Raw genomic sequence first — 15244 nt, 5'->3', positions numbered from 1 at the left:
GCACGTCGAAGGCGGCCTTGGCGTCCGGTTTGGTGAGAGCACGGCTTGCTTGACTTCATTGGGAGCATTAGCAGCATTTACTTGGTAGTCGAGGTTCTTTTGTATTTGTTGTTGACTTTGCTAAATAGTAGTACATATCAGGGTAGCACTTGTTAACTGCAGTCATGATCCTCACGTCGTTAACGAAACCCAACCTAGTGCTGCTAGCTGAAGAGCTCGGTATCCCTGTACAGAAGTCTATGCGGAAGCCTGCAATTATCGAAGCGATATCCAAATGCGGAGCAAACGACGACGAAGTCGAGGAGTGTTGGAGGGCAGTCTCGGAAAAGCTCAAAGAACGAGAAGTAGAACTGAAGTTAAAAGAGATGCAACTGCATAACCTTGAACGCAATGACAGTTTCGATATGCGAGGATACATGCAACCTTTCAAGGCTGGCAGTGACATCACTTTGTATCTCGTCAACTTTGAGAGGACGTGTACAAGAGCTGCATTTGCAAAAGAGACTTGGTCGCAACGCCTGTTGACATTACTTCCAAATGAGGCAGCCGATGTAATCGCGAGAATGCCAGATGAAGATGCTCATGATTACGAAAAAGTGAAACTTCATTTGAGGCGAAGGTACAGCTTGTCAACAGAAGCCTTGAGGATGAAGTTCCGTAACACGAGGCGTGGCCAAGGGGAGTCATTTTCAGAATTCGCCTACAAATCCATGAGCTTGTTAGAGGAATGGCTTAAGAGTGCCAACGCATACGAGGACAAGCAACGTCTGATTGAACTGTTTGCGCTCGAGCAGTTTTATGCGTCCATTCCGGACCAAATGCGGCTGTGGATTCAGGACAAGCCAAACGTAGAGACTTTGCAAACGGCAGCCAGCTTGGCGGACGAGTACCGTTCCCGTAGAATGGAAAGTTCGGAAGAACAAAGAAAGAAGCCGTCAGGAGCGTTCAAGAAATTTCAGAAAGGAACGAAAGAAACTAACCAAGGGAAACCAGGCGACAGTGTTCCAGCCCAAGGGCATGCAGCCAACGCGAGTGAACCGAAAAGTTCCAAGTTCGAAGAAAAACAACCGCTGGTCTGCTATAAATGCCAACAACCGGGTCACATCGCAGTCGGTTGCCGACAGCCAGCAGTTTCCGTCAATTTGCTAACCGAAGAGAGCGATTTACTCTTGCCCTACACATATGACATGAAGGTGAACGGCATCAGTTGCAACGTTCTGCGCGACACAGGAGCAACATTTGATATCGTCCACCCGTCATTTGTTAAGCCCGAGAACTTAACAAGTTCATGTGTATGGGTACGCCAGGCACTAGAGCCAGACATGAAGTGTTTGCCGGTAGCCAGAGTCGAAATGAAGGGCGCCTTCGGCACATTCGAAACTGATGCTGCGGTTTCCGATAAACTTCCTCAGAAAATTCCCTACATTTTTTCTAACCGATCAATGAGGGACTTCCAAAATGCAGGACTGGAACTTAATGCTAACCCTGTAATGGTCGTCACGAGGTCCCAAACAAGAGCTCAAGCTACCAGCGCTACCCGTAACACGGAAATTACAGACCAGAGTGAACCGACACAAGCTACTGCACCAAGCGAAACTGTTCCTGTCGACACCAATTGTGTCGCGCCAGCCTTCGATAGCAGCACTCCCGTCGGTAATGCGCTCCCAGGTGAAGCGATAAACCCAGTCAGTGAAAATTTTCAGCTTCTAGCAAAGTTAGACAAAAGCGCTCTCAAAATGGAGCAGGCAAACGACGAGTCGCTGAAGACGTGCTGGGAAAAATCAAAACGGAAACAAAAAGGAGCCGTGTCGCTCATAGTCAAAGAAGGCATTTTGTACAGAATATTCAAAAACAAGAAAGGCAGAACCTTTGAACAGCTTGTCGTTCCCAAAAAGTATCGAGTCGCACTTTTGGGTTTGGTTCACAGCGATAGCTGGGCTGGCCATTTAGGTATCAACAAGACCAAGAGCAGGTTATTGAACGACTACTACTGGCCGATGTGCTTCAAAGAATCGGAGAACTGGGTACGTTCCTGCAACGTTTGCCAAAGGACGGGGCGGCCAAACGAAAAACTCAAAGCACCTTTGGTCCAAGTGCCTTTGATTGGCGAACCCTTTCGCAGATTAGTTGTCGACATTGTAGGTCCATTACCAGTAACAGCGGCGGGCAACAAATACTTGCTAACACTCATTTGCCCTGCTACGAAGTTCCCGGAAGCAGTGGTATTACCCGAATTAAGCTCCACTGCAGTTGTAAACGCGCTACTCGGTGTCTTTGCAAGAATTGGATTTCCTAGTGAAATCCAATGCGACCAAGGTTCTGTGTTCACAAGCGCGCTCACCACGACGTTCTTGAAGAAATGCGGCATATCCGTTCACCACAGCTCAGTCTACCATCCGCAAAGTAATTCAGTCGAGAAACTTCACTCTGTAATGAAGCGCATTCTGCGTGCACTCTGTTTCGAGAAAGGCGCCGACTGGGACGAAGCTGTTCCCGCGATGCTCTTTGCTCTGCGCTCCGTCACTCACGAAGCGATTGGGTTCACGCCGGCGGAACTTGTTTACGGTCGAGCGCTTCGCTCCCCGCTAACGTTGTTGAAAGAAAAGTGGGAAGACAAGTTCGTAGACAAATCAGTTGTCGAGTACGTGCTGACCTTGTTGAAGCGCCTACGTGAATCGCAAGAACTGGCGCAGATAAACATGGCAGAAGCGCAGCAACGCTCAAAGGTGTACTACGACAGATCCGCACGCACACGAACCTTCAAGGAAGGCGATAAAGTGCTGATTCTGCGGTCGTCAAAGGCAAATAAACTGGAAGTAGCATGGGATGGGCCGGTCACGATTAAACAAAAGCTCTCCGACACCAATTACTTGGTAACGACGCCCGGTAAACGCAATGATGTGACGATATATCACTGCAATCTAATGAAGCCTTTTATCGAACGCAGTGAGACGTTGAGCATTGTCCTTAACGAGCCTGAAGAGATCAACGTTCCTCTACCCCAAGTGCCAAGCCCCTGCTCTTCCCCATCAACAGAAGAGATAGTCCAATCTGTCACTAAACAAGCTTCTCTAACTGACAAGCAAAGAAAGGAGTTAGAACTGCTTGTGCGCAACTTCAGAGACTTGTTTAGTCCCACTCCCGGCAGGACAAATCTCGTGGAGCACGACATTGAGTTAACATCCAACCAACCTTTCCGAACCAGGATGCACAGATTTTCCCCCCGTCACGAAAAGATCCTGAACGATTGTGTTCAAAACATGTTGACACTGGGTCTAATCGTGCCAGGAGAAAGCGAGTATGTGTCACCTATGTTTATTGTAGAAAGTCCAGGCAAGCAACCGCGACCCTGCATCGATTATCGAAAATTGAATGCGATAACAAAAACAAAGATGTTTCCCATTCCAAACGTTGAGGGCTTGATCGAGAAAGTGTCCGCGGCACGGTACGTTTCTACGTTAGATTTGGTACGCGGTTTCTGGCAAGTGCCACTAACGGAAAACGCCAGTAAGCTCGCCACTTTCATGACACCGACAGGCACATATCGCCCTCTTGTGCTCACTTTTGGCCTCAAGAATGCACCCTTCGCATTTTCAAGGTTAATGCATGAAGTGCTCAAAGGAGCCGAGTCGTTCGCTGTTCCGTACCTTGACGACATAGCTGTTTTTTCGAGCACCTGGCAACAGCATTTGGAACATCTGCAGCAGGTATTCCTTCGAATACACGAGGCAGGCTTGACTCTCAAACTCGCCAAATGTCGTCTTGCGAGCTCTGAAGTCCACTACTTGGGGCATGTTGTTGGCCAAGGGAAGCGACGTCCTTCCGAAATAAAAGTTGAAGCAATCACTAGCTTTCCTTTGCCGAAAACAAAGACTAACTTGCGTTCCTTTTTGGGTTTAGCCGACTACTACAGAAGCTACATTCCCAACTTCGCAAATATCGCTAGTCCTCTCACAGACGCACTGCGCAAAACTGAGCCAACTATTGTAAGTTGGAATAAGGCTCGTAAAGATGCTTTTGCTGAGATCAAAAAGATTCTTGTCAGCAAACCGGTCCTCGCGGCACCAGATTACTCTCTCCCCTTCTTAGTTCAGTGTGACGCCAGTGACCGCGGAATGGGCGTTGTTCTAAGTCAAGTGAACAAAAAGGGCGAGGAACATCCTCTTGTCTACGCCAGTCGAAAACTAACATCACGCGAGCAAGCCTACAGTACAACTGAAAAAGAATGTGCTTGCTTGGTCTGGGCTCTCGAAAAGCTGTCGTGTTACCTCAAAGGCTCCTCATTTGTTTTTGAAACTGATCACTCACCTTTAGTGTGGTTAAATCAAATGTCGAACAAAAACAGCCGCTTGATGCGTTGGAGTCTAGCACTTCAGCAATTTGATTTCTCAGTGCGGCACAAGAAAGGCAAACACCATGCTAATGCGGACTGCCTTAGCCGAACCTATTAAGTGTTTCTTGTTTCTTTTGTGTGCATGCAACTTGGCGCAAGTATATATTTTTTTTTTCCTTATCGTGTTCGGCTTTCACGTTATCTGCTCCCAGTGAAATCAACTGTCGGGCTTTTCTAAGCTTGGGCGCCAGGTTGCTTTTGACGTAGTTTCTGCGTTTCTACCGCTCGTCCACTCAGCCATTTCAGATCCTGTCGTACCAGATGGCGAAATCAACCCTGCTCCAGGCGCCTGCAGCCAACTCCCGTGCTGCAGCCAATCAACACTCGGCGAGTGGTGCCCGTTCTGAACATTGCCTGTTCTCGACATTGCCTCCTCTTGGCCTTTAATGCCAACCTTCGCGGGCGTGTTCCAGCCAGACGACGCGCAATGCCATTTCCATTTCCTTCTGCGGTGGCTACTTCAACGACCAGTGCCACCATGCACCTCAGGGTCTTCGCCCACGCCGTGCACAAAGACAATATGACCGTGCGAAACGTGTCAGTGCTGTGCTTGGAGACCTGCCCACGTGTTGGCTACCTGTTACCACCTCCAGCCGTTCATGAAGCGTCATCCTCTTGAACGCCTTCCGCTAGGGGTAGCTTTGGCCGAGTTGTAACGTTTGCAGTGCTCGCCCTCTTTCTACGTCGGGGCTTTCTGATAACATTGCCCGATTGCTGTTATCTTGCTGTTTTCTTTTCTTTCGTGCCAACCTGCGATTGGCTGCGTAGCGCTTAAAAACGCGCCGCAAGGTGAATAAACTGGGATTGTCTTCCTGGCACTGCTTGAGTCGTCTCTTTCCTGGGCCGGCTGTCGTCCAGCCGCCGAATACGTAACACATTTTATTCAGTTCGGGCTATCACGGTGGATGGATGTGTTTTTTGAGCGCTCCGGATCAACTGCGCAGATAATTGTTTTTGCATGTTTTGAGCTTGTCTTTATAATTATAAGGCAGCGGTTGAAATCTTCGTAGCACTTATTTTATGGTACGGCTTTTTCGGGGGCCATCACCAGGTATTTATTAGTTAGTGCGGGTGTGTGTGTTTGAATTTTTGTTTTTTTTTTGCCACCCCGTGGGGGAGGTGCGCGTACATTGAACACGCAAATTTTTGTAGTAGAGCTTATACTTTATTTTTTTTTTTCGTAGTGCAGAGCTCCAGTTTAGTAATTATCGAGTATAGGGACAATTGGTGTCAGAAAGACATGGTTAAAAAGACTGTAAAGTGTTCAGGATGTAGAGTGGGTTTGAAAGTGGACCCAAGCGTAGAAGCGGATGGAGAAGAGGCTGACGCGAAGTGTAGGCAATGTGAGGTCGAGGAAAAAATGGAGAAAATGATGGTTGCCCAGAGTGAACTGCTGATGAGAATCGCCGAGCTCGAGTCTGCGTTGGCGACAGAGCAAGAGAAAACGAGGGCAATGGGAGAAAGACTGAAGTCCGCCGAGGAAGCACTAGCGAAGCTGAACAAAGAAGCGGCCTATAGAGAGAACAGTAGGGAACCGTCAACCAGAATGGTGGATAAGGAAGAACAAGCAAGTTTGGAAAAAACAGGTTCAGCCGGTTCAATTGTCGCAAGGCCCAGCTTCAGCGAGGTAGTGGTGGGGCTGGGAGGGGACAAAGCAGCCGGCGTCACAGGTGCAAGTAGCCGCCAGGTGCAGGACGCTCCAGCTGAAAAGTCACAGATTGTGATAATCGCCGGGGACTCGAATTTAAATCGATGCACAGAAGCCATTAAAGAGAGGGTAAGAGGTGACAAGAGGGTTGCAGTAGGGGCATTACCAGGACGCAAGCTTGAAGCAGTCATGAGGCAAGCGAGCGCAAAGCTCAAAACCACAGCTGATAGACGAAACCTGGTGATAATTTCGGGCGGTTTAAACCATGTCTTAAATGAAGATACAGCAGGACTAGCAACCACACTGGCGAAAGGCGTCGATGACATGCGCGCCACTTCTCCTAAGGTACAGGTAGTGATATGCACGAGACCGGAGGTACCGGTGCGTGATAGCAACCTGCAAAGAGCGATTGTCAACGCAAACCAAGCGATATGGCGGATGAGTCGAGAGAAAGGCTTTGAGGTGGTGGAAACAAACAGAGAGGTGCATAGGTGGGGTGGTTTTCAACGAGACAGAATTCACTTCGATGGGCGGCTAGGTCATGAGGTGGGCTGGCGACTTGCAGGACGCGCAGTAGCTTTTTTGAGGGGCAAGCGAGCCCTTCGGGGTGCAGGATAGCTAGTAACGAGGAAAACAACCAGGGAGACTCTTCGACAGGCGGTATGGACAGATACGATTCCAAAGTGGCACCAATATCTAAGATAAGTAGAGTCCGGGGCATAAATAGACGTAGCCACGAGCGCCGAGCCAATTCAGACATAGGGTATATTAAGATGCAGGGTGGTAGGAACAGGCTGAAGTGGGAAGAGATAGAAGAACAGCTAAGGGAAGAGAGGCCGATGGTATATGGTTTTGTAGAAACACATCTCAGGGACTTGGAACAACCTCCGAACAGTCCGGACTACGCGTGGGAATATTGTAATAGAACAGAAAGCAGCAGAAAGGGGGGTGGTATTGGGGCATTCATTCACTAGAGTTTAGACTGGCAAAGGGTCAAGCAGGAGTGCAGGGAACATTTATGGCTAAAAGGGAAAGTGGCAGGTCAAATGACACTCCTTGGTTTCGTGTACTTGTGGACGGGAGCAAAGGCCAGAGAGGAAAACCAGGCAATGGTAGAGTGTATATCAAAGGACATTCAGGAGTTAGGAAGAGAGTGCGAGATAATTATACTAGGAGACATGAATGCGCACATAGAAGGTATAGATGGGTATACCGACCCGACAGGCAAAATGATCATGGATATGTGTGAAAGGCTTGATTTGATCATTTGCAACAGTACCGAGAAGTGTGAAGGGCAAATAACATGGGAGGTAGGAAGGCTGCAGTGGACGATAGATTATGCACTGATGTCACATAGGATGTATAATAAGCTCGGGGGAATGCACATAGATGAAGGTGGCTCCAGAAGTCTGGGTAGTGATCACAAACGTATCAAGCTAAGTTTCGGAAGAGCAGTGAAAGTGGGAAGGAGACAAAATGAGCAACTACTGGAAAATTTTTATCCAGAAAGGCAAATAAATAGCCACTAAACAAATTGAGAAAGTAATCACTGAGGATAATAAGACAGTGTGGACATACAAGAATCTAATTAGACTCTTTGAGCTAGAGCTTGCTAAGACGCGTGACAAGTCACCCCGGAAAAGAAGACAGAAACCCAAAAGTTTGTGCGATGAGGAAGTTAAGAGAGCCATAGCAAAACGTCAGGAAGCCTCTAGGGAACACAGACATGCTAAGCAGCGGGGTGAACCAACAGATGATGTTGAAAGAAAATGGGAAACCTTTCTAAGCTGTAGAAGGGATGCATCCCTTTTGATCAATGAAAAGATTAGAAGAAAAGGAACTCAGTGGCTGGCAGAAGTACATAAAAAAGATAGAAAGGCAGCTGCGAAATTTTGGAACCATCTAAACTCCCTAGAAATGAGACGAGTCTAGAGCAGAGTTTTATAACTACAGCCCAAGGTGCTAGGCTAGAATGGGACGAAGCTATTGAATTAATAAGAACAAGGGTGACAGAAAAATTTCAACAAAGAAGTACTTTATGCACCACAATAGACAAGGACGAATCAAGTGGTGCAGTGGCTCCATTTTCGCGAGAGTCGGAAAGGGCTGAGAAAAGGGTTCCTAGTAGTACATCAACAGGCCCAGATGGCATTCCAATTATGCTGATAAAAGACATTAGGTCCGAAGTCTAAGCAGGCTTTGAGAGAGGCAGTGAGCAAAATAATAATCGATGGTGAAATTCCCGATGGATGGAAACTTGGCAGGATGAGCATGATCTATAAAGGAAAGGGGGGCAAAGCTGACATAAACAACTAACGTCCTATAACAGTGACATCAGTGGTCTACAAGCTGCCGATGCAGATTATAAAGGAAAGACTGCAGGCATGGATAGAGGATGAGGGGGTGCTGGGGGAACTGCAGAATGGGTTTCGGAAACACGGGAGGTTGGAAGACAATCTGTTCTCACTGACGCAGTGCATCGAAATAGCAGAAAAGGAACACAGGCCCTTGTGGCTAGCATTTTTGGATATCAAGAAAGCGTACATCAGCGTGGTTCAAGATGAATTGTGGGGAATACTGGACACACTAGGCGTGGAACATGTAGTCACTAATCTTTTAAAGGATATCTATAAAGGTAACAAGGTAGTTATAAAGTGGGAAAAGCAGGTATCCAAGCCTGCAGAGGTAAAATGGGGGCTTAGGCAGGGGTGTCCCCTGTCACCCTTATTATTCATGATGTACCTACAAGGATTAGAGGCCAAATTAGAGGGAAGTGGACTGGGCTTCAACCTCTCTTTAGTCAAACTAGAAAAACTCATTGATCAGGCACTACCAGCATTAATGTACGCAGATGATAGAGTGCTAATGGCCAACAACAAGGAAGGTTTGCAGAGATTGATGGACATCTGCGGTAATGAGGGAGATAGGTAAGATTTTAGATTCAGTAAGGAAAAATCAGCAGTCATGATTTTCAATGACAATGATGGTAGTGAGCTTAGAATACAGGAGGTCACGCTATAGATAACAGATAAATACAAATATCTAGGCATATGGATAAGCAATGGGACCGTGTACCTGAGGGAACAGGAAATATACGTGACGACTAAAGGTAACAGGAATGCAGCAGTGATGAAAAATAGGGCACCGTAGACTTACAATATGTATGATGTTGTGAGAGGAATATGGAAAGGGGTCATGGTTTCTGGGTTGACGTTCGGCAATGCGGTCTTGTGCGTGAGATCAGAACTTCAAGCAAGATTAGAAATTAAGCAATGTGGAATAGGTGGGCTTGCTTCAGGAGCTCACGGCAATACACCAAATCAGGGAGTACAAGGTGATATGGGATGGACATCATTTGAGGGCAGGGAAGCTAGCAGCAAGATAAAATTTGAGAAGCGATTGAGAGAAATGGGGGAGGAGCGTTGGGCTAGGAAGGTTTGCAGCTACTTGTAAATGAAGAATGTCGATACAAAATGGAGGAAGAGAACCAGGAAATTGACTGGTAAATACTTAGAAAACAGCAGGTGGCCAAACCAAAAAGAACTATCGGTTAAGAAGAAATTGAAGGAAACGGAGACTGACATGTGGAGAATGGGCATGATTAAGAAGTCCGCACTAGAGATCTATCGAACTTTTAAGCAGGAAATTGCCAAGGAAAGGATCTATGATAGTACTCGGGCTAGTTCTCTACTGTTTGAGGCTAGGACGGGAGTACTGCGAACCAAGACATATCGGGCCAAATACGAAGGGGTAGACACAGTATGCAGTGCGTGTGGAGAGGAAGAAGAAACTGCCGAACACTCGATAATGTTCTGTAAAGGGCTTCCCCCTAGAGTTCAGGATGATGGCGCAGAGTTTTTCAAAGCACTGGGGTTTAGGGACCGGGAGGGCAAAATAGACTTTAAGCGGGTAGAGTTAACTAGAAGGAGATTATCTGATTGTGGCTAAAGTAAAGGCACGAGTGAAAATTGAACCCTTCATTGCAAAGTACGAATCCTCAAACTCATTTTTTAAAGAAAAAAAAATAAATCTAGTTTTTGGTTCATTAAGTATTACGGCTTAGTGGCGCTAGCCACCACCCGGTCTAATGGGTACAGCCATATCCATCCATCCATCCATCCATTATTTTTATTTCTGCCCCCAAACGTTTCAGTTTGCTATGCTTATTATAATCTTTCAAAGTATCTGCAGCTCAATTTATTTAACGAGAAAAAAATATTCCAATAAAAAATGCGAAAACAAACTCTTGTTTTTGTTGCATCACCACGGCACGAGTGCTCAAGCCAGCAAGCGTGCGTGCGAGCTGACTACAGCCAGCCACAGCCGCAGCTGTAGTCGGCCAAGTGTGTCAGGCGGTGGGGTCGGGCCCGGTGTTTGTATAGATTTAAAAGTATTTCAAAGTTAAATGGGCACATATGAATTGGCAACGACAATGCTAGCCCCGCCGCAGTGGTGTAGTGGATAAGGTACTCGGCTGCTGACCCGCAGGGCGCGGGTTCGAATCCTGGCTGCGGCGGCTGCATTTCCGATGGAGGCGGCAATGTTGTAGGCCTGTGTGCTCAGATTTGGGTGCACGTTAAAGAACCCCAGGTGGTCTAAATTTCCAGAGCCTTCCACTACGGCGTCTCTCATAATCATATAGTGATTTTGGGACGTTAAACCCCACATATAAATCAATCAATCAACGACAATGCTAGATTAGTCATGAACACCAAAGGAGTTACAGTGCTAAAAGCGGCGTCTCGGACTTAAACAGCAATGAATGATGTCGGTGCCGACACGATGCCCACCAAGGCGATTTCTTCCGAGAGCATACCCTGCGGCTGTTAGGTAAGAGAACTGTTTTATATATTTGTTAGTCAGTAGAGGTTGCTTTTCTTGTGCTTTTTATTCGTTTATTTACCAGCCATCAAAGAGCGTCCCCGTTAAATGTGCTTGGCCGCTTTATTTGTTCAGTAGCTTTTCCACTCTACAGCACAACACTTTTAAACATTGTGTGGGCTGTTAGCATATACAGACACTGGCATATATGCATGTTATGGACTAGTGCAATGTTTTCGTGGTAATTCAAAAAGACTAAAATATGTAATGTCTTCTTTCAATCATAATAGTAAACATTGGGGATAGGGAAGAAGCTAAGCTTATTGCCAACAAAAATACTGCGCGGCTCTCCCATTAGCATTCATGCTAACTGAACCCCATTCTGTATCATACATGGTTACACTAGAGAGGCGCTTATTCAGTGTAGCTCTTTGTGTGACTCCCGAAGCTCAGACGCTGATATCGGTTTAGTGCTAGTGCCATTTCACATTGCCCACAAGTGTCCAAGGTCCACCTAAGTGACTGAGGTTTGTTTCTGGGACACAAGCATAATTAGATCCGCTGCACAGATGGGACAAAATATTCGTTCCTACCGTATCAAGCTGTTACCTACTTTTCATGTTTTATTGATTCCTTGAAAGAGGAATTAGCCACATTATTATTTTTTTTTTTGCTGTCTACTTTCAGCAGTAGGTTAAGCACAACCATCTGGTTATGTCCAGAAGTGCTAGAGCTATGTTATAAACTTGTGGCAGGTGGCAATAGTCTGCTGGAAAACGGAATGAAAGTATTGTCCTGTGGTCATGATGTGAACGAAGGCAGAAAACTGCAGGTCGAATAATAAACTGTTTATTCGGACCGAACTTGTGGCCACATGAAAGGAAAGTTAGATTACAGCAAGACACCGGCACTGGTAGAAGCGAACAGTGCCTCGGCCGTCGATCAACTGACAAGTGGCGAAGCGTGTCGTAATTTATACCCTTGCCATTGAATATTTTAGCGTTATTGCTAGCGGCGACATAGGTTCTCGAATGATCTGTATTGTTCACGAAATGTGCGTAATCTTAACAAAACAATCCACTACAGCCTTGAAGCCTCTTAAACATCGAAGGTGCGGTTAGCGCTGAACTTAGTGTAACGGGGTGATAACAAAACTTGAGGAAAGGAACGTGGCATTGCCCCCTTTGAAAAAGGCATCGTCCCGATGCTTTAACAAAAGACGGATGTACAATAAAGACAATAAACACACACAACAGCAACAAATTACTGTTCTCAGGTTCACGCATGAAATGGTTTGAGGCACACGGCATGGATGTCTTCAGGTTGAGCATGGCGTCATTGAGAGTTCCTAATGCCGTCAGGGACAACCTCATAATCGAGTGGGCCGAGACGTTGAACTACTCTGTATGATCCGAAGTACCACCGCAGAAGTTTTTCGCTGAGTCCATGATGGCGTATCGGCGTCCATACCCAGACACGGTCACCAGGCTGGTACTCCAAGAAGCTTCGTTGAAGATTGTAGTGGTGGGTGTCAGCTGCCTGCTGAATCTTGATGCACAAACGGGTGAGTTGACGAGCTTCTTATGCACGCTGAAGGTAGGCGGTCACGTTGAGGTTTTTTTCATCAGTGATGTTTCGCAGCATGGCGTCAAGCGTCGTTGTCGGGTTCTTTCCATAGACAATGTGTATGGTGACACCTGCGTCGTCTCCTGCACTGCGGTGTTGTATGCAAAGGTCAAATATGGAAGGATGGCGTCTCATGTTTTGTGCTCGACGCCGACGTGCATGGCCAGCATGTCAGCGATAGTCTTGTTTAGCAGCTCAGTGAGGCGATTTGTCTGCGGATGGTAGGCGGTGGTGCGTTGATGATTTGTCTGGCTGTACCTCAGGATCGCCTACGTTAGGTCTGCCATAAAAGTCGTACCTCTGTCGGTGATTAGGGCCTCCAGTGCGCAGTGATGTAAAACAATGTTTTCAACAAAAAACTTGGCTACCTCAGATGCACTGCCCCTCGGCAGGGCCCCTGTCTAGGTATAGCATGTGAGGTAGTCAGTAGCGACGACGATCCATTTGTTTCCTGAAGTCGAGACAGGAAATGGCCCTATAGGTACATGCCGATTTGCTGGAATGGTCGGTGTGGTAGCTCAATGGGCTGTAGAACAGCTGGCTTAGTTAGTGGGGTCTTCTGTCGCTGGAAATCTCGGCAAGTCTTCACATAATGAGCAATGTAGGCAGCAAGGCGAGGCCAGTAATAATTTTTCTGTATTCTGGCGACCGTGCGGGAAACACCCAAATCTCTGGCCGTGGGGTCGTCCTGTGGGGCCTGGAGTACTTCTGGTCGCAATGCGAAAGGCACGACAAGAAGGTACTTGGCTCGATGTGCTGAGAAGTTCTTCTTTTGGAGAATATTGTTTCGCATGATAAACGAGGTCAGTGCTCACTTTAATACCTTCGGGACAATTCACCACTGAATAATGCGTGCAGTCTATTCGAGTCAAAACAGAAGACGGCAATTTAGTGCAGAAATAAGTGCAAGATCTTCATGAACTAGACATGGCCGGCAGCTCAATGGAGTTGAAGGATGAACAAAAAAAAAAAAAGATTATGCACAGCCGATCACTGTGAGAAAAACAAAAATCAAGGAAGCTATTGGTATATTTTTGTGTCTCGTCTGTTGAACTTGTTCATTATTTTCTTGCATGGTTTATGAGCATCAATAATGGCGTTTCAGAGAAATGTACTTGTCGTGACACGGTTCCTTATGAAAAACCAGTTTGTTCATGTAACTAAAATGGTAACTAACCACAAGGAGAAGTGTCATGTAATATAAAGTTTGTATTGCAAAGAAATAAGGTTTAATTGTGCATACCTGTATGTCAATGATGTGGTTGAAAACTACTTTTCTGTGAATACTCGGGCAATATAAATTATTAGTGTCTACATATGAGAAAGTCATAAACAGCATGTTCGATCAAGCCAGATTCTTGTTTGTGAATTTTGATCACAAGGTTACATTTTTTCATTCCTGTCTTGTTTTTGTGCTTATATATGCGTATTTTCTGGATATCTTGACCTACGCAGATATCAGTGTTTTTATTAGTGAATTTTCATATGCAGTCTTGATGCAATACATAGAAATTTTGCAAACATATTTTTATTCACAATAAAATATGCCGGTGCCACCTAAGGGTACCAAGATCTATTGCATTAAGTAAGAACACACTGTTGCCTTGCCATGGAGCACAAATGATGATTTGTTTTCATTGTAAGTGTTACTTTCTTGTAGGCAAGCTGGACCAAACAGTGCGGAGCCTATCTGATGAGGGAACACAGGAAAGAACATTGTCATTATTGGGTGAGTTACACTTCTCATATTAAGAATGGTTCTGTAGCAGCAGTTTTACTATAAAAAGGTTTGCCATGAGTGAGGCTTTCAAGTGCTGGTTGAATCGATCAAGCATTTCGTTTCTCACCGGATGGTAAGCCATCGTTTTGATCTGCAATGTATCGACGAGCTTCGTCAGACTGGGGAATATTGCTGACTCCAATTGGCTTTTCTGTCAGTTGTGATGAATGATGGCATGCCCAAACCACAGAACCAGTGACTAACTAAAGCACCAGCAACAGTTTTGGCTGTGATGTCAGGAATGGGAATGGCCTCTGCCCAACATATCCAATGCATTCAATGCAAGCCCATACTGTCATCTTTGACCAATCGTATTTTCTACACACAGCCCGAGACAGGAATGACCTGCCTACTGAAGTCGCCACCATCACCGACACCCAAGCATTTAAGCGGCTCATTGAAACCATTACATCATTACTACCCTTATAATAATAGCTTTTCTATCACCCACTCCCTCATGCAATATCCCAACAGGGACCTTTGACTTAATAAAATGAATGAATGAATAATATTATTGCTACAGGCGTGCTTGTGGGCACTGGCTCCAAAATTTTGTCGTCACCATCGAATTCCTCCAAATTGCTCCTGCCGTGCAGTTCAGTCAAAACACCCTCATTTGTGCGCAGTTACGTAGTATCAGTGTCACCATTGTCCTTAAGAAAATTGTCCTAGCAACTGTCCCACCCTCCCATGTAGTCGACGACACGTTGCCACAAATAGTTGTGTCTTGAAGTGTTTCTGTTTGGAAACTTCAGGCTTGGCATCAGGTCTGACGTCGATGGAGTTGGTCTCACACAACCATTTCGCACAGATGTAGCCGTCACCTCTACCCATGAAGCTTTCACCGTTTCCGCAGCTTAATGATCATCATCATCATCAGCTTAACTACGTCCACTGCAGGAGAAAGGCCTCTCCCACGATCTGCCAGTCAAGTCGATCCTGTGCTTGCTGCTGCCATTACATACCTGGGAACTTC

At 46.2% G+C, this 15244-nt stretch overlaps 1 protein-coding gene across 4 annotated transcripts in view; it reads left to right on the top strand.

The window, feature by feature from the left end:
- The window catches only part of Plc21C (Phospholipase C at 21C), a 685580-nt gene that overhangs the window by 478372 nt on the left and 191964 nt on the right, over positions 1-15244 (top strand). For all 4 annotated transcript variants that reach the window (XM_075865841.1, XM_037419231.2, XM_075865843.1 and 1 more), the window contains one exon: positions 14149-14217. In XM_075865841.1, the coding sequence (XP_075721956.1) occupies positions 14149-14217 (69 nt within the window). The remainder of the gene's footprint in view (positions 1-14148; positions 14218-15244) is intronic.

This window comes from Rhipicephalus microplus, chromosome 6 (genome assembly GCF_043290135.1).
Source record: "Rhipicephalus microplus isolate Deutch F79 chromosome 6, USDA_Rmic, whole genome shotgun sequence".
NCBI lineage: Eukaryota > Metazoa > Arthropoda > Arachnida > Ixodida > Ixodidae > Rhipicephalus > Rhipicephalus microplus.
This window is presented reverse-complemented; position numbering and strand designations above follow the sequence as displayed.